Here is a 23,543-nt window from a genome sequence, read left to right on the forward strand (position 1 = left end):
CCTTCAGCTATGTGTGATTTTGTTCAGAGGTGCTCTGTTCAGGCTGGCTTTGGGGCACTGGGCTAAGCTTGAACTGGCCGCAGTTCAAATGAATGTTAGTTGGAGGAAATGTGTGGTGCAGGTTTGGAGCTTTTATCTTACTCTGATGTTTCCTGTCTCAAGACTTTGAATGGAGTGGGATGTCAGTTCAAGGTCACCTCTGGATTTTTCGCTAGGTTCTGGATAAAGTAAAGTTTGATTCTGCCCGCGATAGTTACTCCCTGGGGCATTTTCCGTACTAAAACTTATATTCATCTTCCAGAGAGAGAGAAGCAGAAAGAAGCGCTTTGCTTCTACTTCACAGAGGGGTCTTGGGAGAGATTTGATCCCTCCAGCTGGAGAGACTGCCAGCAGCCAGAGATTTGGAATGGGGAAGATGACGCTTGCTCGGCGGCTGATGATGGCGGTGACCCCGTGGGCTGGGAGCATGGTGCAGGCCTGGGCCCTTCAGGTCAAGAGGGAAACGACTCACAAGTCCAAAGGTACATACCACCCAAGAGCCATTTTGTAGAGTTCATTTTTTTCTCTGAGGAATGACAACACTCTTCTTCTCCCCTTTTATTCTTTGCTGGAGTGATTGACCCAAGTTTACGGGGAGGGTCTGGTGGCATGTCAGGGGTCGCAACAGAGTCTGTCATTGGAGTCACTCTCTCACATTAATGCAAACTGGAACAATTAGAAACCAGATGGCTGGAAGTATTCGGCTGCAGACTTAAAGGTGGGATGTACAAGGCCAGTTCTGCAAGGAGGATTTGAGGGGCAGCAACTTCTTGTCTCTCCCATTGCCAACCCGCCCACGTCCCACAAGAGTCAGGAAGAGATAATGTGCCTTGCCTCCTCCCTCTCCCAGGCTTCTGTGCAGCAAGCCAAGACTCACACGCCTCTTTCCAAGCTCACGTGAGGTGAAGGGCTCTTGTGAGAGCTTGGGAAGGCCAGGTGGGGAGGCACAGCTTCCCATGGTGAAGGAAGGGGAGGAAATCTAGTTTTTATACCTTCTTTTCTCAACCACAAGTAGCCTTAAAGTAGCTTACTGTTGTCTTCCCTTCCCACAACAGAAGAAGAAGAGTTTGGATTTATATCCCCCCTTTCTCTCAAAGGGGCAGACAATCTCCTTGCCCTTCCCCCCTCACAATAAACACCCTGTGAGGTAGGTGGGGCTGAGAGAGCTCCGAAGAACTGTGACTAGCCCAAGGTCACCCAGCTGGCGTGTGTGGGAGTGTACAGGCTAATCTGAATTCCCCAGATAAGCCTCCACAGCTCAAGCGGCAGAGCTGGGAATCAAACCCAGTTTCTCCAGATTAGATACACAAGCTCTTAACCTCCTACGCCACTGCTGCTCCTTGTGTGTGAAGTAGGTGGGACTGAGAGAGTTCTGAGAGAACTGTGACTGGCCCAAGGTCACCCAGCAGGCTTCATGTGGAGGAGTATGGTTCTCCAGGTTAAGAGTCCACCATTCTTAATCACTACACCATCCTGCTTTTGAAGAGGGAGCAAAGAGGTGCAAAGGTACAAAGCCTTCTCAGTTCTCTGTAGCCACTGCTGCCTCGGCCTCAGGTGGAACAAAATCTGGATTCCCCCATGAGGCTGTCCTGGGTTTTTCCTGGTTAGCTGCATTGACTGGGCACCTTAGTGTACCTTTTGCTCTCATTCCAGCCAGTCCACCTTTCCTGACCACAGCACTAGATCTTGCTTTTGTGTGACAGAACAGGGCAAGGGGTGCCCAAGCAAACCTCAGCCATTTCCTTCCCAGAGTTCTTCTGCCAGCACAGCCTGTAGAGTGCACAATATCCCTTTAGAGCCAGCATGGTGTAGTGGAAGGTGCACTGGGGGAACTGGGTTTGATTTCCCACGCTGCCACTTGAGCTGTGGAGGCTTATCTGGGGAATTCAGATTAGCCTGTGCACTCCCACACACGCCAGCTGGGTGACCTTGGGCTAGTCACAGCTCTATGGAGCTCTCTCAGTCCCACCCACCTCACAGGGTGTTTGTTGTTGGGGGGATGGGGAGGAAAGGAGCTTGTAAGCCCCTTTGAGTCTCCTTATAGGAGAGAAAGGGGGATATAAATCCAAACTCTCTTCTTAGTTTTTTCCTTGTGCGTTACAGTAGCAGTAAGTGCACTCTTTACAGGGGGATGGTGGAGGATCACGTTTTCCGAGGTAAAGAGGATTGTGCTTTGAGCTGTGGGAAGTCTTGCAGAAGGAACAAGAGTGAAAGAGGAGCCAGGCTCATTGAGGCAGCAGCCTGCCCAGGAGATTTTGATTAAACATCTTTGTCTTCCTTTGGTGGAATCACAGCTGAATTCATCCTCAAGCACCTGCAGGTGGCCAGCCTCAAAAGCACACCCTTGTTCACACTTCTCCTTCAGGTAAGCAGGATTTCTGCTGCCTTTTCCTTCTCCCCTCCCCCCATTTCTTCATGGTTAATCTTGGGAAAGTTCTGCTGTAGCGATAATATTGCCCTGACCTGGATAGCTCAGACTAGCCTAATCTCCTCCCATCTAAGCAGCTAGGTGGGGCTGGGAGACCGCCCATGAATGCCAGGGCAATGGCAAGCCATCTCTGAATGGGGGAAACAGGAATGATATTGCTGGGTTAGCTAAGGAGGCAAATAGCCAAGGTCTTTAGGGAGCTGGTTTTGAGCCATTGTACTGGGTCCCAGTGACAGCTGCCCCCTCCCCCCCCCCAAGTAATTGTGGCGCTTCTATCCTGCCCCAGTGTGGCCCCACCAAGAGCATGTTCTGCATGTGAAATTTCCCCATTCGCCCCCTCTTCTGCGGGTCTCTTTCACCTGCACTTTCCCTTCCGAAAGGGGCTTCTTCCCTCCTTGCTACGTCAGTCCTTCCCACACCTCTCTCCGCCCCGCTCCTCCCGTCCCCTCCACTTCTCCCTCCAATGCCCTCCTTTGGACCCCTTCCTCCCCTGAGAATCCCCCCCCCCCGCCTGACTGGCCAATGGGGCATGGCTCCCGGCATTGGGGCTGGGCTCCTCCACCTGTCGTGCCCCAACCCTCGCCCTGCCTTTTAAGGCAAGGGTGGGCCCAGCTGATTGGCTAAGCTGTTTGCTCGCCTGGCTGGGGTGGCTGCAGGGGGCCTGCTGATGGCGTCCCCAGCCAGGAGGAGGCCGGCTGGATGCCATTCGCGGCCCTGAGAGTTCCCCAAACTTGGCTGGTCACCCCAAACATAGGGTAAGTCCGGGGGCAGGGTGTAATGGTTGAGGGATGGGTTGCGGGCTGCTGCGGGCTGGGCAGGTGGGTGGGAGTTCGTCCTTCGATGACCCCATGGGCCGTCAGATCCTGGTGGGATTGCTGGGGGCTTCCCTGGTGACCGGGAGGTCAGTGTGGGCTCGCTCCCCGCCTCCAGACAGCACTGAAATTGCACCCTGGCCAGGTCTACATATGAAGCAGAATGAGATGTTAGCATGGTTAGGGGGTAATTGAACTGCTTCACTTGCAACTGCTGGTGGAACATTTTTAAATATTAAATATTAATTTTTTAATATCCCACTAAACAGTTTCAAAGACAACTACTACCGAATTAAAAAAGAGGGCTGAGGGAAGGGGGGTAAGCGTTAGGCTTACCACATTTTCTCAACCTTGTGCTGGGATTCCCTGGGTCTGCATTGGTTCTTTTGGCTTGTTGATTCTGTCTGTTTTGGGGCGGCTCTTGGCCAATGGTTGCGTTGCTTATTTTTGGCTATTCTTTGCCGAGGAGAAAGAATGGAATTTCCTCCCCATAGGAAGTAAAGATGGGTGGATGAAGTCCCAGCCATCGAATTGGACCTGTTGGTCTAGTTCACTTTAAACTTGAGGATTATTTAATGGGCCAGCACCAAAAATACCAAGATCCAAATTACAAAATGGCATTTAGAACTGGGATAACTGGGAATGCGGATTTTTGTTTTTGCTCCCTGATGGCCAGATCCAAAAACTACAGATTTTTTTTTGAGGAGCACATCCTGACCAGCAACTGAAAAAGCAACAACAAGCCTTCATTTAACAGGAGCCCCAAAATGTGTCAGACCACGTAGCCCCTCTTCTCCTCCGCCCCCTTCAGGAAAATAAATTTGACTGGTTCTTTCAAGGGTAGGAGAGTCCCAGCTTCTCCAACACACAGAAAATGCAAAGGCAGGATTTGGCTCTAGTCTCAGACAAGTCAAAAACAGTGTAGTGCCAAGGACAAATTAACATGTATCATTTCGTAAGAATATTGAATGAACAAACCAGCCTGTCTTTCCCTTGTCTTTTGTGCTATTGCCTGACTAAGTGGGAGGATGAGCTCATTGACCGGCGGGAGAAGTAGCTGCTGTCTAGAGAAGGAATGGCTTGAGGGGATGCAGAATGCTGGAAATGGTGGGGGAATAAAAGCACCTCTGTAGTGATTGGGATTTCTGGTCCTCGCAGGTGGAGGAGGGAGGGAAGCCTTTGCACATGGTTGGAGGAAGAGCTTAGGAGCCACATTCAGTGATGAAACAGGCTGTAAAAATGTGAGACTTGTTTCCTGGTGCCTTGAAATCTCTGGCTGCTGATGGGTCTCTGCCATTCAACAGGGCATCTGCCTCTACTGGAGTGTAAATTTAATGAATTAAAGGAATTGCTCTCTGGCCAAAAGTTCATCTAGCCTGGACCTCTCTGGATGCAGAAGGCATCTTGCCCAATCTGACTGAATGTCCTGCCCATACGTTCATTCACAAACGCTTGGCAAATATTGCAGGAAAAGTGCAGTGGAATCTCGGGATCCTGCTTCTTACCCGTAAACGACATAAACCCCCTGGCTATGGAACTTTGTTCCACCTGCCTTTTTTCTGCTGTGGATTCTTCCTTTTACATAATGCAAGACATGACATTGCCTTACAGCTGCTCTGTATTGATGTTGGTGGCTGCATGAAAATCATCCAGAAAAGGAAATCCCGACAGCTGAAGTTCCTGAAGGTTATTGCTGGCAACGCAGGACGCCCTGATCAGGTACTGCCTCTTTGGCGCAGGCATTCATTCTCTGTGTCCAGAGAGTCTCTGGTCCAGTTCCAGGAGCTGGTCATGGCAGCGCTGCTCCGACAGGTGAGGGTCCCTTTGTATGCTGTACTAGGTCTGGAAAGAGGCTGGAGGATTGAAGCAGAAATCAGTCAGCCAAAAATGTGTTCCTGCTTCAGGGGGAAGCACCAAGTCCACCTTCACACATGCACCTCCCCCCTCCCCCCCCCCACTCCATTGCAAAGATGAATGGGTGCAGTGCAAGAGCGCAGCCTCCCTCTGCTTCACTGGCACTCTGTGGGGCTTGTGTCCATGGGCCACTGGGCTGCTGGAGCTGATTTGTTGTTGTTGTTGTTGTTGTTTCTCGTAGGCGTCTCCTGCTCAGGATTCTACAGGTATTTGCCCTCTTCAGCTTGTGCTTGAAGCTGATCTTCCCGGCCACCATCACCAGCCTTGGGTGGAGAGGACTGGTCTCCTCAGAGTTTGCCAGCCTTTGCTTGGGAATAGTTGGGTACCTGCCCTGCTGTGAGTTGGGTGTGCCATTGGCTTGTGCTGGTGCTGAAAGGATCCCACCGCATGCTCCTCCTGAATTCCCAGGCTGCTGCTGCCCACCCCCCGCATAAGGGGTCTTCCTCTGTTCTCAGCTGCTTCTCCTTACCTTTAGGGGTGTCTTGGGCTGGGAAGATGTCAGCAGGAGAGCTGTCCTAAACAGCCAGAAGGCTGCCCGAGGCGGTTGTGCTCTTGAGGTAGCCCACTGGCAGCCCTGGGAAAGGAAGGGATGGCAAAACAAAGGAAGTGGAGTCTTGAATTCCTCACTTGAAGTATTAAGCATCTGGGGAAATAGAAAATTGGCTGCCTTGGCTGAGTTGTTCAAAAGCTGTCCTGTCAGTGTGATCAGCAGGCATTCTTGGCAGAAGCTGGGGGCCTTGTGGAGTGGTAGGATCTCAGACTCTGAACTTTGGGAACTGGTATCCGTTCCTAACCTCTTTTTTTCATTCTGTTTTTGTCCAGCCCAATTGAGGCACCAAGCGGTCCCCAGCAAGAGGCTCGTCCCTTTGAAGGCCAAGGAGGACCATCTTCCTGCTCATCTTGGGCTTCCTTTTTCACCTCCTCGCCCAACTCCCAAACCCAAAACTGTCTCTGAACTGCTAAGGGAGAAGAGGCAGCGGGACTGGAGGGCCAAGGGGGTCCCGTCAAAGAGGGCCATCCTTGTGCCTCAGTTGCTGCTGCCCTCCTCTGTGTTAATCCAGCACCCAGTGGTTCCTCCAACTCAGACAAGGTGTGAGGGTGCTCCTGCAGCTTCAAATGGTCTACCATGGCCCAGCCTCTGTCGTGTCGGAGCTTCTGCACCCTCTGGTCCATCAGCGCAGAGTAACTTGGCATTGCTACAGAAGTCTGTGGGGGACACGAAGGACTCTCAAGGTGAAGAGACTTCTGCCGGAAGCAAAGGAAATGGCCGTGGTAAAGAGTGCAGCTTGCAGAAGGGAAGCCAGGGAGCACCAACAGCTGCCAGTTCTGCCCCTTTGTTGCCAAAGCAGTCCCATTTGCCTCTCCAGGTCCCTGTGGCTTCTCTGGGCCCCACCAGTGTGGAGCCTGGCCCAAAGAAGGCTCCTCACTCAGCAGCAGCTGCCCATGGCCTGGGACCAGTTGAGTTGCTGCCCCAGTCAGTAGCCCTCCCGCCTGGCTCCGGTGAGGTGACCAAGCACCTCCTTCCCATAACCTGGCTGCTCACTGCACAGGGCCTCATTCCAGTGACCGTTGTGAGCCTCCCCCATCCAGACAAGCAGCCCTGTGCCGTGAGTAGTCCTGGCATCACTCCAGGTCTGAGCCAAGCAGCAGAGGCCTTTCCTGGGCGTGCAGGCCCAGATGCTGCTGGTCAGCAATTGCAAGGAGCCTTTCACAGTGCCCTTCAGAAGGACGGACAGCTGGACTCAACACGCCCTGCTGTTCTGCTTGCTCCTGTAGCCTCCGCAGAATTGCAGCGCCCCTTGCCCGCGGCTTCCCCTCAGGTGCCCCTTTTGCCCAGTGCTTCCGTGGGGAATGTCCAAAACAGAACCCATTTCACCCAGGAACCCCAAAGCCGCATGGCAAGGAATTCTCATCCTGCCATTCCTGAAGGGGTCACAAGTCCCCCAGAGAAATCGTGTTCTGCACCACCTTTGCTGCAGGAGAAGGTCACCCCGGACTATCGCCTTCTGTCAACCGAAGATGTAGCAGCAGTGAAGGAGTGGGCCAAGGGAGGCTCGGGCCCAAGGGCTCCACTGCTGGAAACCAGCCTGCCTTATCTGCCACCTTTTCTGTGTAGTCTAAAAACACTGTCAGCACTGCTGCTCAATAAAGCCACCCTGGAGCAGACTGCCGCACACCTGGGGGCTGCAGGAGGGCTGCAGGAGGCCAGGCAGCCGGTGAATCTGAATGCTGTGCGGGAAGAAGTGTGCCAGAGGCTCCAGTGCAACCCTGCCTATCAGCTTCTGAAAGCCCGCTTCCTAGCAGCCTTCGCCTTTCCAGCTGCTCTTGCAGCCCTCTCTCCTGCTAGGGTGACCACCACGCTCTCTGGAGAAGGGTGGCCGGAAGGTAGCCACAAGGGAGACTCACCCATGGCACCATCATCATCATCCTCTTCATCATCAGAGGAAGAAGGTGGCCATAGAGCATCTGAGAGACTGGAGGTAAAAAAAAACAGTAGCAGAGGGTTTTGAGGAGGGGGGAAACTTGGATTTACTTTCTGACTGCCGCGATTTCAGATGGAGAGAGGAGGGGGCAGGGCTGCTGGATTCCAGCCAGACTCTTGCTTCTAAGGCCTGAAAATCTCTGAAACCAAAATTGCAGAGTTTGTGGAGGAGGGAAAAGCTCCTTTTTAGTGGTCAAGGAACAATTTACTTTCAGAGTTTGGATTCCTGCACCAGATTTCATCTTCTGAACCTCAGGTATACTTTTGTTTCAGTCAGCTTGAGCCTTTGTGTCCTCTAGGCTGCTTCCTTTGGTTGTTAGCCTTATCTTTGTGGTAAACTGCCACTGGGAGTGTATTTTAAAGGCAGTGACTTTCTGTGTCCAGTGGAAGTCCTGGGCTTCCTTGAAGGTTGATCTTTGGATCAGTGAGGGCAAAGAGGCTTCCGTGAGCGGTCTTTCTTTGGAGAGGAGAGTTTGGGGTGTTTTGTATATCCTATGCCAGTACAGCCCACAGAAGCTGTAAACTCACTCTCAAGATGCTCTAGAATGCATCTGGGAGTCCTCTGAAATGTGTTGGGATTCTGTATCAAAAATGCAGAGGTTCCTTTGCGAAGACGAGGAAAAACATTGGAATTCTACTTTTTCCACCTTTGAGGGCTTTTCTTTCCATTTTTTCCAAAAACAAAACCCACTAGAAGTCAGAGAGCACTGAAAGAAACCCTAAGAAGTGTATCTCTTTTGGAATGAGTGAAATGCTTTTTAAAGTGTGTTTTACTCACTTGGAATGTGTGGGATGAAGATTTTTATGTAAGACTTTCTACTCCAGGGGTGTCAAACGTGTGGCCCAGGAGCTGAATTCAGCCTCTCGAAAGGGCTTATTGGGCCCGTGAGCCAACTGAGGCAATCCCCCTGGGGGGATTGCCAGGCTAGATTGGGGGACGGGATTGCCTCAGCTGGCTCATGGACTCGATCAGGCAGTCACCCCACCACACTGCAGGCTTGCCAGTCCAGGCACCCCCTCCAGTGCTGTTCTGGGGCCAGCTGGGGCAGTCGTCCTCCCTCCCCAAGGCTCAGCCTGACCAAGTCTCACATTTGCCATATCTGGCCCTCATAACAAATGAGTTTGATGCTCCTGTTCTACACCATTAGGGGTGATGATGCTGGTAATGACTCCTATGACAGACAGAATATTTTCACGGATATGTTGGTTTAACTGTGCCTAATTTTCTCCACTCTAATGTGTATGATAGTACTGAATGGTAGAATGTTGAAAATATTGAAACGTTTGAGTCAAATCCAGAAATGCCTTTAGTCTCCTGGGACTGTATGAGGCTGTTTTTGTTCAGTGCAACAGTGGTTTTCAGCTTCAAGCTTTTCTTTTTTTGAAGCTGTCCCAAGGCAAGCAGCAAGGCACAGGGGCTTAAGTAGCAGAAAGTGCCGCAGGGTGTAGTTCTCCCTGGCTTCAAGTGTCGGCGCATTTCATTTCTATTTCACATGTACCAAGTAGGACAATCTTATATGCCAACTGAAGTTAGAAATGATGTGATTGATCTCGTTATAGCAGTATAATACATTTAGAGTTGATAAGAAAGTAAGCGTTATATATACTACAGTGTCTCTTCCCTGTCTTGACTTTAGAATTTCTGGAACTTGGACATTCTTGTCCTTTGCTGTTCTGTCCAAGCAGAGAGTTTTTCTGAGAAGCAAAAAGGTGACAGCCGTTAAGGTGCTGCTTTGGTGGTGATGTTGCAGGAATTGCTGCTTGTATCCACTTTCCCTTGACCAGAGTTAGGGTCTCTGAATTGGGTTTTAGTCTCAGGGCCATTGTGACTGTGGTCCACAGTCTGCAGACCAGATTGCCCCTCAGTGTCCCTGTGCTAACAATGGGTCATTTTCCGGGGCATTTTACCCTATGAATGTCCTTTCAACAGGAGCAAAATACCATTCAGACTGACATGCCAGGGGTTCGGAGGAGCACACGTCTCAGGAGACGGGGAAGGCACCTGTAGGAGGAACAGGTGAGCAGCTTTTTGGATCTTGATATTGTCCCCAGATGTTTGTTTTCTCCCATGCAGCCAAAAATCCTGACCTTGACTAAGGTGCAGTGTTTTTAAGAGCTTCTTTGAAAGAGCTCTTCCTTGCTGTGTGCAACATGTTTCTTTCTCCCAGGGAATATTTGTTCTGGCACCAGTGAACAGAGCAGTATAAGCCATTAGGGGTCCTGTGGGCAGAAAGGTGGGGTTTCAAGTAAGTAAACGAGGCAGACGTGGATACTTGCCATATGCAGGGATGCATCAGTGAAGAAAAAATTATTCTAAAGCAGTTTCCATCAGTCTTGGATCCAAATTCAGTTCTTGCTAGAGCTGCTTACCTGTGGCAGATGGTAGACAATTTGCCTAAGCCAGTACAAGACTTCCTAAAAAAGATCTCTCTGGCAGCATCCCTTATGATAAACATATCCAGCATTTGACAGGCTATCAAACCTGTCCCAGGAATCCCATGCCTACTGAACTTCCTGTGGTCCATGAGAGACCGAAAACTGAAGTCCAGGAAAACCCCCAAATGTACAGATATTTATGCTAAATAGAGTTTGACATAAACCAGCCTCCTTTCTAAGACTGGTGAGCAGATTTCTCCAGTTCCATGCAAATCCCTACTCCTGGTGTCGGAGGCTACTTTTACCAATCAGAGCCATCAAGCACCTGGTGATGGCTTTGCACTTCCATGACAAATACCTGGTATTTGTCTAAACCGGTTCATCCTTTGTCCAAAAGTCTGCCAGGATAGCCCAGCATGGGATGGACCTAAATTGGACCTAAGATTGTAATGAAACATGTCTGGACCTTATCTAGTTTTGGATTTCTGTCACATGGGCTCCCACTGATTTTCAGAAAAATCTTAAAGTTTTTAAAAATACATAGGATGCTTAAATCCTCCCCCCCCCTCCCCGAGTTGTTTGCATGTGGGCCTGGGGCCCTGCAGCTGTTATGCTGCCTCCTGACAAGCAGACTACAGCCGCCCAGGCTCCCAAGTTTGGGGAAAAGATGAGGAGGGAGAGAAAGAGAAAGTAGGGAGAATTGTCTGGGGGCGGGGGAGAAAGAAGGGGGGATTGTCTGAGGGAGGTAGAGAAATGAAAGCAGAGGGGGAGGTTGGGAGAAAGAAAGGGGTACAAGGATGGGGATAAGGGGGGGAAGATTGACATCAAAGGGATGGGGGAAAGGAAGATAAAAGGGTGTTAGGTCTCAGACCTTGAATCACTAAATGAACTCTGTATTGTTGATCAGCAGCATTGTTTGGTAGGCAACGAAGCACCCAGCTTGTCAAAGTCAGTTCTACCGAACGTGGCTTTTGCTGTCTCCTTATCCTGAAGTTGATAAAAGGTGGAGTAGGTGGTTTTCCCCAAGAATGTGAGAAAGAGTTATGTTGGAGCTAAGGCGCCCCAGGGTTGGCAATAGATAGAAAAAAAGCCACTGGCCTCCTGCCCCCACAGGACAACGGAAACATCCCGTTTTCTATGGAACCAGAAGTGTCAGGAGTAAGCCTAGTTATCTGCTCATTGTGTGAAGCCATAAAGTGAAGATCAAGGAAATAGTCCCATTACAGCAGTGGTAACATGTAGCGGGCTGGTTACATACATTTTGTAGTGATTACATTGAGGTAGGAATGCATCTCAATCAACTAGGTACATCCCTGACAAAGGGCTAGAGAAGATGGTGGGGAGAAAGGAGGGAAGATAGGAAGGGTAAGGGGAGAAGGGAGGTGAAAGATGATTGATAGATAAGGGTTGGGGTGGAAAAAGCAAGGGAGATTTGCTTCCTTCCCTCTCCCTCCTTCTCTGTCACAGTCGGAGTAATGCCCTTCCCAGTAAATTTATTGCAGGTTTCCACTTGTTATTTATTATTCATTTATATCCCACCTTCCTCTCTGATGGAAGCCCAAAGTAGCTTCCATCCTTCTCCTGTCCTCTGTTGTCTCCACACATCATCAACCCTGAGAATATTTAACTGGGCCGAGGTCATCCAGATCTGGCAGGTACTCGAACCCGGGTCTCCCAGATCCTAGCCCAGAACTGTCGCCAGTGTCCCACACTTGGTCTGTCTTGCAAAGATGAATTCACTGCCAGAAACTGGCTCTTTGCTGATTTTGGAAGGAATGGGACTCTCAGTATCGAGGGGGTGGGAGGTAGTTCCATTTTTCCAAGTTTTTTTTTTCAGTAATGAAAAGAATGTAAATGACAAGCCAGCAGAGCATGTAAAAGGCCAAAGTAGCCCCTTTCTTCCTGAGGTGCTGATGTTACATTTCCAGTGACTTTTAACACTGGGGAACATTAAGCTTTTAGTGTGGGGGGGAGGGGTCTATTGAAGTCGAGGAGAGAATTCCAAGAAACAGCCATGTTTATTGACCACCAGACTGAGGTGGTGCAGCCGGTTCTACCATCCCAGAGTTCTGCTTCATGTATAGACCAGAACTTGGCAGTCTGGCCCTTCTGCCTTCCCTGGGAGAGGAACTGTTTTCGCCTCTGTCTCCAGAAACAGAATTCCTATCACAAATTACCCTCTGGCTTTTGCATCGTTTGGGTTGACATTTTGGCTGTTCTGGCTTTTGTGGCCTGTGGACCTGCCTGAGACTGGGTCACAGTTCTGAGTTCTGAACAGGGGTTTTGTGCCTTGCAGGCTCTCTTGAGAACCCGTTGGATATTTTGCACTAATTCATGGCAAGGCCATCACCTTGATGATAGGAAAAGAGAAACCAGCTGGGAGCAGCAGTCCGCCTGTGGGTCGGCCTTGGAGAAGGTGACTTTTTGTTTACATGGATTGCTTTGTGTTTTTTCCTGTCCTTTGACAAAGCCAGACAGCGGTAGGAATGCTCATGAGGGAGAAGCCAACACTTATTTTTAAGATTTGTGAGTATACCTGGCCTGCTTTGAGTCTACTGAGTTCCTAATATTGCACCTTTTAGCTGATTTGGAGCAGCTCTGTGCCGCTTTTGTTTTGGAGATGTCTGACTTTTTGCTGCTTCTCCTTTTGGGGGAAGTGGTATTAAACATTGGTTTTACACACATCTGCCTTTGTTTCTGATTTCATTTTAGGGGGGGTCCTAAGAAGGAATCCCGGGCTTGCAATATCTTCATTTTGTCTGACATTTTATGCCTGACATGGAAAAGGGAGGGGTGGGGAGGGATGGAGGAGACCCTCTGCTGTGGACTAGCTGGATAGGCAGTGCACTGCGAGGAGGATAAAATAACTCTGCCTCAGTCTCCAAAATCCAGCTCTCCCCATTTGCTGCTTATGACACACATTTCAGAACCTGATTTCTTCCAGTAAAATGTGCAAAAAAACAAATAACTAATTGCATTGGAAGTGTCACAGGTGCAACAGACATCAGAAGGAGGAAGCATTGTGATCTTCTTAGGGATCCACCTTGAGCAGAGAGCAAGACGGGGCGGTAGGCTGAGGCCTGGAAATGCAGAAAACTCTGGCGATCTCGAAGAGCAGTCTGCCATCTCACTAGTAGTTTGCTGCCCCGGGGCAGAGAGTGAACTTGCATATTGGTAGAAGATGCTTGTTGGTAAAGCCTTCAGAAATGTATCTCCTGTATCATGTTAGCCCTGGATGAAGCTGCCACATTCCCTATTGAGTCCTGCTTCCTCGGCCCCAAAGCTTGTCTTTTACATTTCCCTCTGTCCCCAAGTGCATGCAAGGTTTCTACAAACATGACTTGCTGGGAGGGCGGGCTTAGAAAAAGGACGGGAGGAATTGAGTGGCCAGCTGATGCCCTTCACGAGGAACTGTTCAGTCCCACTAGTCTACCACAAACTGGGATTTCAAACTGGGAGGGTACGAGGCCTTCAGCAAACTTGGTAAGGTTGGAAGGTAAATCTGTATTGTTCAATGCAAAGGAAACCTGCAAAGGAAACCACATCTGCATAAAAGCCCTGTGTCAAAAAACACCACAAACACTCCACAAGAAACATTGTTTAGACGTGAAATGTTGTTTGAAAACAGGTGGATTACATATTGTGACATTTTAGATTTGTATGTAAAATGAAATCAAGGGATCAATTACTAGTAAAAAGAAAAACTTTTTTGTGCAATTACTAGCAATAATTGCTAGTGGCACCCAAGGATCCCCCCAGCTTCCTCTCATGTCACTTATAAGAGCCAGCATGGTGTAGTGGTTAAGAGCAGGTGGATTCTAATCTGGAGAACCGGATTTGATTTCCTACTCTTCCACCTGAGTGGCAGAGGCTTATCTGGTGAACCAGGTGTGTTTCCATACTCCTACATTCCTGCTGGGTGACCTTGGGCAAGTCACAGTTCTTCGGATCTCTTTCTGCCCCATCTACCTCACAAGGTGTCTGTTGTGGGGAGAGGAAGGGAAAGGAGCTTGTAAGCCACCTTGAGTCTCCTGACAGGAGAGAAAGGTGGGGTATAAATCCAAACTCCTCTTCTTTAAAAATTGTAATAAAAAGTTCAATTGGGAAAAAAGCTTATTGCAAAGGAATACAGCAACAATTTTAAAAATCAAGAAATCAAATGAGGGCTTTTTGTTATTTCTAATGAAATGTAGTATCTCAGTACATTTTCTTTTTCGAATACTCTGTCCTACAAACTCAGCAGAAAGGCTTCTGAGACTTCCAGCCTTATCAATTAAACAATAAGAAATATAGATAAAAATAGACCCCAAAAAGTTAGACCCAACAATAAAAACAACTAATAAAATACTGCTGAAAATCTAGCAATCCAAAATACTTTGGTGTAGTGGATGTGGTGGGGGAGGGGAGGGTTAACCAAATGCCTCATGGAAATCATTATTTCTATTTGTTTATTACTTAGCAGCGAAGCAGAGTTCCAGGATCTAGAAAAGGCCCTGGCTGTAGTGGTCACCCATTTACACTCTGAAAGGGAAGGGGTGTGTAGAAGGGGTTTGGCTAATGGACAGATTCATAAAAGAGTGTGAGATACTTCTACCCTCGAGTTTTGAAGGTGAGAATCACACAATTCAGCACGTTACATTGTTTTTGAAGTGTGCCTTCTTCAGGACAGATCTCAGAGAAGAGCTGGTATATGGAAAGGATCCACTGGTGGGAATTCTGTATCAATGTAGAACTGAGTAATGTTAGTAGCAGGGCTTCGTTTCCTAATCCTTTCCAGGCCTGTACACAGTGGCAGTCTGCTAATGGGGACATGGGATACCCCTTGTGCTTGGGTGCACACTGTCCCGTCATGCGGGGGGGGGGGGCGCTGGGTGCTGGCTGGGTCCCCATGTCTGACCTCTCCCACGGTGCAGCGACCCAGCCGGTACCCGGCGACTCCCCCTGTGGTGGGGTGCCACTTGCCAGCTGAGCTGTTTGCTGCTGCTTCAGGCCAGCTCTCGACAACCCCCCCCCCCGAGGCTGGGGGGAAGAGCAGGCCTACCTCTGCAGTGCCCCCCAGCCACGTCTCCCCAACCTCCCTGCAGGCCGCTTCCTGCCTCCCCAGGCTCTGGGGAGGGCAGGACCCAGCCTGCAAAGAGGCCCAGGTGGGCGCTGTGGCGGCAGGCTGGCCTGCTGCTGCGGCGCCTGTCCCAGCCTACACCCCTCCCTGCTGGCTCCCATAAGTGGGAGGTAGGGGGAGGCAATCATGCCCCCAGGTGCAAGTTAGCCCTGGTACACCACTGCTTGTACATACCCTTAGCTGCTGCACAAGAACTGTGAGTTTTGCACAAAACCCCACAAAATCTGCTTCTCGGGGAGATTCTGTTTTGTTGGGGAAAACTGGAAGGTGTATCTTTTACTTTCAAGCAACGTAGATTCAGATTGACTATGACTCCAAAGGCGAGATAATTCCTTGAAAGATACAAAAGGGGTTTTAGTGATGAATTCAGATTCAGATCAAGATCTGTTATAAATGGAACATTCACAACAGGGAAAGGAAGAGGAAATTACTGGCCTGGATGACAAGGATTGTTAGTATATCAAATTGTTCTTTGACTTTGGCAATGTTTCCAGTTTAAGTGCAGTTCTTCGGGCATTAACAAGAGGTTATAAGTAACCTCAAAAGATGTTAATTTCTTATATAATTAAATTCAGGTTTTCAAAACTATTTATTTTGTTGTTCTCAGAACTCCTGAGTCTCACGTTCTGGTGAGAGCTTTTCTATTTACCCTCAGGTTAATCTAGTAGCAGACTAGTCCATACTTTATCTTTTTCTACAACTGTCCCTTTACACCCTGATAAAATAATAGGAATTTCCCTTCTGATCCCTCTCAGAAGGATTAAAGTCCTCACACTCATTCCCTTCAGTATATCTCCCCAGAGCCTAGAACAAATAGGTGAACGTCTAGTGTTAAACTGCCAGGTAGGGAACTTGGAACAGACAAGTCTTGTCTGACTAAAGTCTCCCTCACAGAGAGAGATGCTTGAACCAAGAGAACAGAGCAGTTCACTGAGCACCTGTCTCTGAAGCGCTCTCAGAACCGACTCCCAACTGACTTTCAGTCCCCACAGCCCTAACTGAAAATCTGGCTCTCCAACTGCCAGCGGATCAGAAGCTGCTGAGAGTTACTCTTGGTTTTCAGGAGCCTTTGCTCTGCCTCCTGCTCAGCAAAGTCTAGGAATCCATCACAACTGGCATTTTTCTGCTGCCTTGCCCAAAGAATCAACCTGTCCTAGGTTTTTAATGCATGCCTAGGAAATGCTCTAGGAAAGCCTGGGGCTGGGAAACCTCAAAACCAAACCCAGAAAGTTAATTTTCTTATGTCAGAAAGTTGAATGAAGCTCAAGTGACTCAGTGGAGCTAAAAGGGCACTCTCTGCTTGCTTGGATACATATTCCAGCTGGTTTGCAGCTGCAGGGAGAATCAGTGTCAGCAACTCATGTTTGAGGCTTCCAAAATCTCCAATTTGATAAGTTGTTGGTTAAAGGCTAAAAATGGCTTTGGTATTTGTATATGAAAGCCACCTAAGGTGAGGCCCAAGAAGAAAACCAGATTTTGATCTTAAAGGGCAACTGTGTTGGTCTACAATAGAAGAGCTAGATTTGCGTCCAGTAGCACCTTAGAAATCAACAAAATTTTGTTGATTTGGGCTTCCAACAAGATTTTGGGAGATATCTGAGGAAGGGAGCTCTGACTCTCAAAATCCCCCCTCCCCCCAAAAAAGATTTTGTTGATTTCTAAGGTGCTAAAGGAACCAAATCTAGATTTCAGCCTCCATTTCTATTCATCTACTTTTTCTTTCCACTAAGCCTCTTATTATACCTGACAACTTCTCTGTCTTTATTTTCTTGAAAACCATCAAGTCACAACCAAGTTTGCATCAAGCCACACATACCTGTATGTCCCTCTATGGCAGTGATGGCGAACCTTTTCGAGACCGAGTGCCTAAACTGCAACCCAAAACCCACTTATTTATCGCAAAGTGCCAACACGGCAATTTAACCTGAATACTGAGGTTTTCGTTTAGACAAAACGGTTGGCTCCAAGGTGTGCATTAGGAGTAAGCTTGGTGGTAGTTGGTGGCTTTGCTTTGAACCAACCATGCAACTCTTCGAATGGGTGAATCACGACCCTAGGAGGGTTTACTCAGAAGCAAGCCACATTGCCAGCAACCAAGCTTACTCCCAGGTAAAGGATCGCGCTTTAGTTCTTTGCATGAAAATCAGTGGGGTTTAACAGTGCTTACAGGGTTACCTATAATGCTTCCCCAAAACTAGGTCTTAGGTTTAATGCTAATAATCGAGCCCAGTGGCCCAGGCCAGCCTAGATGTGTGAGGGGGGGACTCTGTTTGCACGTGCCCACAGAAAGGGCTCTGAGTGCAACCTCTGGCACCCGTGCCATAGGTTCGCCATCACTGGTCTATGGCCTGCTAGTAAGGAAGATCACGTTCTATCACATTGTAAAAATTGCTAGTGGTGCTTGTCTCCTTGTTGTTAATGAGCAAAAATATCTTCCCTTAAACGTGGGTTAGGATTTTGTATTAACACATAACTCAGAGGCAAATAGTCTTTTAAAAATATTTAAGTTCTTTCCATAGTCCTTTTTACTCCTAGATGTCCTGCCAATGGGACACTATGAGCCAGTTCTAAAATTTCCTCTCTATACTTTCTTGGGACTACTAACTTTAAGGCTATTTCTCCCTTCTCAGAAAAACCTCGACTCCAACGTTGTCTATATAATAAACCATTTTGCCAACCTCTTCAACAGCAGCCTCTGCCTTTTCACACAACTCTTTCAGAGTGGGACAAAATCTTTGTTCATTTTTAAACTGCTCAGATATTTCATGAATTACAGTTTCTCCACTCTTGGAATGAGAAGTTTCAACTTATATTGGGGAGTGGCTACCCCCTTCGTGTTTTAGTTTCAACTTCTGTTGCCAGGGTAACTGAATTAGGAGCACTTAATGACTCCTCTCTCCCTCTGAATGTAACTTAATCGGCTCAGCTTCTGCTGTCCGTTCCATCTCCGCCCCATTTTTAACCTTTTGCTTACCTATATTTGATTTGGGTTTCTCCACAAATTGGGGAACTGTGGTTGGGAACTTTACATTCATATTTTCTACTTCCCCCATTTGAACATTCTGGTTTTCACTTTTTCCCACTCTTTTAATATTGTCAATCTGTTTCTCATTCTTAGCCTTTGATCTAGTGACCACTGTTCTCATTTGGCTGGACTGGAACAACAAATCTGCTCCTACTATGAAAGGCATGTCAGAAACATCATGTACAATGACATAGACATTTTTCTTGACCCTGGGAGTCTGGATATGGATCATAGCTAAATCCAAATACATAGGGGGCCCTTCATATGGGGTGACTTGCATCTTTCCCACCAATTGATGATCTATTTGGTTTAATAATTTTCTATTGATAGAACTTACATCTGCCCCTGTATCAACAGAACCTTCTACCCACAACTTCCCCCCAAGTAACACTTTCATAGCCCTGAGGCTCCCACCCAACGTCTCTGCTCCTTAGACATAACCAAGTCTGTATCAATAAGCTGTAATTTTCCCATTCTCACCATGGGCTCCTGTTCATCAGGCTTCTCACCACCCGTACGTCTCTTAGCTATCAGCTCAGGGTCTGCCCAGGATTTTGTGGAATGCTTTATCATCATGGTCACAGGCTCTTCTCCTTCACTGGAACACACGGAACTGGCTGGCGAATCACTAATCTCCTCCCAATCTTCAGCCTGCACCAAAACTCGATCACCTCCAACATACTGGACTTTTCTTTCTTTCTTTCTTTCTGCACATTGTGATTTGTAGTGGCCTCTTTTCCCACAATAAAAACATGTGGTATGGAGGTCTCGGCAGGTCTGTTGGGCTTCGGAGAGAATTCTTTTTTCTGAAGCAAAGTTTTAACTCCCTCCCTGCCAGTGAACTCAGCCTTTCTCGGGATGATTTTAAGCAGTTCTCTCTTCCCTGGCATGAAGTGTGATGCTTTTCTCTCCTTGTTCTTTATGTTAGCCATCTGGTCTGCAAAAGCAGCCAAGTCAGATAAATCAAAAGTCTCTCTGGCTTGAACTAGAGCTGAAATTTCTTCAGGGAGTATTTGGAAAAATTGCTCTCTTGCTATGAGATTGCAGGAGTCCTCAATAGATTCAACTTTTGCAGCTCTATACCATTGCTGAACTGTAAGCTTCAATCAGGCCATGAAGGCAACATAGCTCTCTTTCCTCTTAGGGAAGGCTCCCCTCAGCTCTTCTCTTAATTGGCCCTCAGATTTCCCAAATCTGGCTAACGCTTGCCTTTTAAAATTCTTATAGGTGGCCTCTTCTTCGAGGCTAAATCTCCAGCTATGCAAGGCCATAGCACCCGCACTTGATCTCTTTTGGGAATCTCATTCTCTCTTAGGGCAGCTTCGAACAAAGCTAAAAAACTTTCCACAGACTCACTCTGCTGGTACCGTGGGAATTGTCTTTTCTGCCAGGCTGCAGTCGACTCCCTCCGTCTATCTTGTATTAGTAACTTCATGGTGGTTTCTTGTGTGCGCATAAACGTTTGCATCATTTTCATCCACCCCTCAGTGCTGGTCGATATTGAGGAATCATCTGTCTCCAAACTATCCCGTCTGGTTGCATTGGCTCCGGATAACCCCCTGGGACGTAACATAAACATCCCTTGGTCATCCTCACCTATTTCATTCAGCTCCATGCCGTTCAGCAACTGTCCCGTGGCTCCCAACTCTTGAGCTGCCACTCCATTGCTTGCTTCTGGCTCAGCTGATGTAACTTGCACGCTTCCCTTAGAATCTTCGGCGGATTCCGCATGGGCCAAAAACAGCAGTGTGAAAACGGTATAAATGGGTTTAAAACAGTGTAAAAGGGTTTATACTGTTTTCACACCATTTTCACACCACTGTTTTTGGCCCACGCAGAATCAGCCTTCCAGTGTGACCTGTAATTCAGTCACCCTTTTGGGTCGAGGTCTCACCACTGGTTCATCTGCCTGCGCTTTCAAATAAAAATCATGGTTCTCCATGTTAGAGCAAAAGCTCAGCACTCTGCTTGCCAAAAAAACCCTAACCACTGAGTGTGTTTCAAAATCCCACCTCTGCCACCATGTAAAGGAAGACCTTACTGATCCTCCTTAAACGTGGGTTAGGATTTTGTATTAACACATAACTCAGAGGCAAATAGTCTTTAAAAAATATTTTTAAGGTTTATTGAATCAAGCTTCCATTCAACAAACTATTATATAGTGGCATAAAATGCATGCAAGTAATATAAGAGCCAGCATCAAAACAATTCAAATAAAACCACAGCATGATGCATACTGCTATTGACTTGGCTAATACATACAAAATATAAGGCAAGCATGATAAATTCCTCCCAAAGTGTTCTAACCAGCCATAAGCCTCTAACCTGGTTGTTTTCAACTACCAATTAGATGCCCAACTAATCAGGAGTCAGACTTATCAGGTGTGAAACTCAGCATTCTTTGAAGTTTCAACAGCTAGAGAACTTCATACAGCTGGGCAGTGACCTTCAGCTAATTATTCAATACCAGCTGGAGAAAAACCAGAGATGATTATGATTTTAAAAACATCATACCAAAACTTACAGAAAATGTTATAACATGACTATAATTAAGTTGATATAAGTTCTTTCTTGACAAAGGGTCTGTACAAAATGTATTTAAAACGGCCTTGAAAGTGATGCTACCTTAGAGCAGTCCTAACGATCAAAGAACTAGCACACCCCAATTCAATTAATTTTTTATTTCTTGTAAACCAGCATGGCAATCCTTCTTCAAATGGTGAAATATATATTTATATTTAAAAGATTATTATATGTCTGAGGGGAAAGTTTCCAACAAAGACATGCATTTCTATATCATTTAAAGTATATTCACTCCTCTGTGCAGTTTGTGTATGAAGTTGTATGTTGCATAGACAGCCAGTGGGTGTAGTGTCAGACTAGGATCTGGAAATCCAGGTTCTAATCCCGCCTCTATCACGGATATTGTCTGCATGACCTTGGGCTGGTCACACACACTCAGCTTCACCTCTGGCAAGTATTTGGAGGGCAGACCTCCAAAGAATACCAGAAACAAGATGTGGAGGCAGGCAATGGCAGACTACCCCTGAATGTCTCTTGCCTTGAAAATCCTACAGGATCTCCATAAGTCAGCTGTGACTTGATGTCAAAAACAAACCAAAAAACCCTAACAACTTTGCATACTTGAAGAAATTAGGTTATATGAGAATGACAGATGTTTCCCTGCACAGAGAAAAAAACTATTTGAAATGTGCTCGATGAATTAAGAGAGGGACAGTGTTCAAGAAGTTCCAGCTGATAAGTCATTCTCTCCAAGAACTTCTTTTCCCACCTACTCAAGGATTTTAAAATCCAGTTTCAGGTAGCCAGATCACGGTTGACTCAGCCTTCCTTCATTTGAAGGTCAGTAGAATTGAATACCCAGCTTGCTGGAGGTAAAGTGTAGACAACTGGAGAAGGTGATGACAAACCACCCTGTAAATGGTCTGTCCTAGTAAACATTATGATGTGACACCATCCCATGTGTCAGCAATGACTCTGCTTGCACCTTTACCAGGATAGCGGATTGTGCCTTTGGAACATCAATCCAATATTAATATCTCCCATGCATTAACCTCAATGAAGCTTCCTCAGGCTTACATATCCAGATCAAGTCAGCTCTGCCTGGCAGGTTTTCTGATGGCCCCACAGTCTCTGATCCTCCACTCACAACAACACAACAACACAAGTCTTTATTGGCATAAAAAACAGGACAAAATTTTAAAACAAAACAAGGTTAAGAAATACAGTTAAAATTACTAATTTCCAGTATAAAATTTGCAACAGTTTCACAAAAGAGCACATCAGAGCTGTTCAGGAGATTGGGTATCTTATAACACTCATGCCACTGAGACCATTGCAAGAAAATGGAATTCATGTATTTCGTGCGTATCTTATTGTATTTAGGGCATAGAAACAAAGAATGGTCAAGTGTTTCAACCGTAGCCATATCACATGAACAAACTCTTTTAGAACGTTCCATATTCTTAAATCTTCCCTCCAGCAGAGCTGATGGCAGCACATTACATCTTGCAGTAGCCAAGGCTCTCCTCTGGGTGGGATTAATCAGCAGACGAAGATATGCTGCCATAATTCCACGCTCGCATGGGATTAATAATGTAGTCGGAGAACAGCGATCTTCCACTCTCACTTTCCATTTCCTCATCCTGTGCTGCTTTTGACTGGGGCAGAAGAGAGATGGTGGGAAGAGAGAATGGGGCAGGAAATTGTTCTTGGCAAAGGGCAGTGGGCATCGTGGAAGCCCAAATCCAGTCCCTAATTCAGCCACTACATTCCTAGAGCCTCAGAATGCTTTGTGAATCCTCTCCAATGCTGACAGGTTTCAAGGAGTTTTGCAGCATCATGAGGACTAGCAGCATTTTGATTACAGGAAAATAGTTGTAGACCTGATAACATTCTTTTTATGTGAAGTGGAAGCACAGAATGTACACGGAGAGTACTGAAAATAGACTGCCATCTGGAGACCCGTGGCATTTTGAGACTGATACATGGGCTGCAATTGTTGATGACTAAGAATGGGTGGTTTGGGGTAACACTGCAATCCTAAACAGAGTTAGGCCCCTTCTAATTTGATTAAAGTCAGTGGGCTCAGAAGGGTATAACTTCGTAGGATAGCACTTGGAATTAAATGTATGGGAATTGCTGTGATGCAAATGTATGGCATTCTTGAAAGGCCCAATTAAAGGTATTGACTATTGTACAAAGCCTTTATGGCCTTGGTCCCTCATATTTGTGGGGCAGCCTCTCCCTCTGCAGTCTGACGCAACAGCTTGACTGATTGGAATGGGGTCTTCTGCAAAGGCCACCCTAAAATCTAGCAAAACAAAAAGATCTAGCAAAACTTCCTGAACCCGTATGTTCTGTGTTGTGTCTCCCACCTTGAGACATGGGCCTTCCTGATGAGGTAAGGAATTTTTCCACTCTTCTGGATTTCCACAATCTGTGCAAGCTGAATGGTTCAATGGAGCTTTTTTACATAGCTAATAATGCTATGAGAGGGATGATGGCATGGTATAGTCCAGGGGTAGGGAACCTGTGGCTCTCCAGATGTTCAGGAACTACAATTCCCATCAGCCTCTGTCAGCATGGCCAATTGGTATAGTCCAATCTCATCAGTTCCCAAAAGGTAAGCAGATTCAGTACTTGGAAGGGAGACCTCCAAGGAAGACTCTGCAGAGGAAGACAGTGGCAGACAACCTTTGCTTAACTGCTTGCCTTGAAACCCCTTTGCTGTGGTCTCCATGAGTCAACTGTTGGCTTGCCAGGTTCTCTCTAGTCATTGGTAGGAGAGAAGGGTGGGGGGGGGATCTTAACAGGCTTAAAATGAG

At 47.2% G+C, this 23,543-nt stretch overlaps 1 protein-coding gene across 6 annotated transcripts in view; it reads left to right on the forward strand.

Annotated features, from left to right (window-relative positions):
- The window catches only part of SNAPC4 (small nuclear RNA activating complex polypeptide 4), a 97,604-nt gene that overhangs the window by 32,946 nt on the left and 41,115 nt on the right, over positions 1-23,543 (forward strand). For 4 of the 6 annotated variants that reach the window (XM_048512646.1, XM_048512648.1, XM_048512647.1 and 1 more), the window contains 7 exons: positions 302-521; positions 2,334-2,404; positions 4,891-4,998; positions 5,375-5,510; positions 6,016-7,673; positions 9,606-9,692; positions 12,348-12,733. In XM_048512646.1, the coding sequence (XP_048368603.1) occupies positions 302-521; positions 2,334-2,404; positions 4,891-4,998; positions 5,375-5,510; positions 6,016-7,673; positions 9,606-9,683 (2,271 nt within the window). In that variant the 3' untranslated portion in view covers positions 9,684-9,692; positions 12,348-12,733. Of the gene's footprint in view, positions 1-301; positions 522-2,333; positions 2,405-4,890; positions 4,999-5,374; positions 5,511-6,015; positions 7,674-9,605; positions 9,693-12,347; positions 12,734-23,543 lie in introns of those variants that run through there. The other 2 variants (XR_007245902.1, XM_048512649.1) reach the window with 2 other exon arrangements.

Source organism: Sphaerodactylus townsendi, linkage group LG12, assembly GCF_021028975.2.
Source record: "Sphaerodactylus townsendi isolate TG3544 linkage group LG12, MPM_Stown_v2.3, whole genome shotgun sequence".
Lineage (NCBI taxonomy): Eukaryota > Metazoa > Chordata > Lepidosauria > Squamata > Sphaerodactylidae > Sphaerodactylus > Sphaerodactylus townsendi.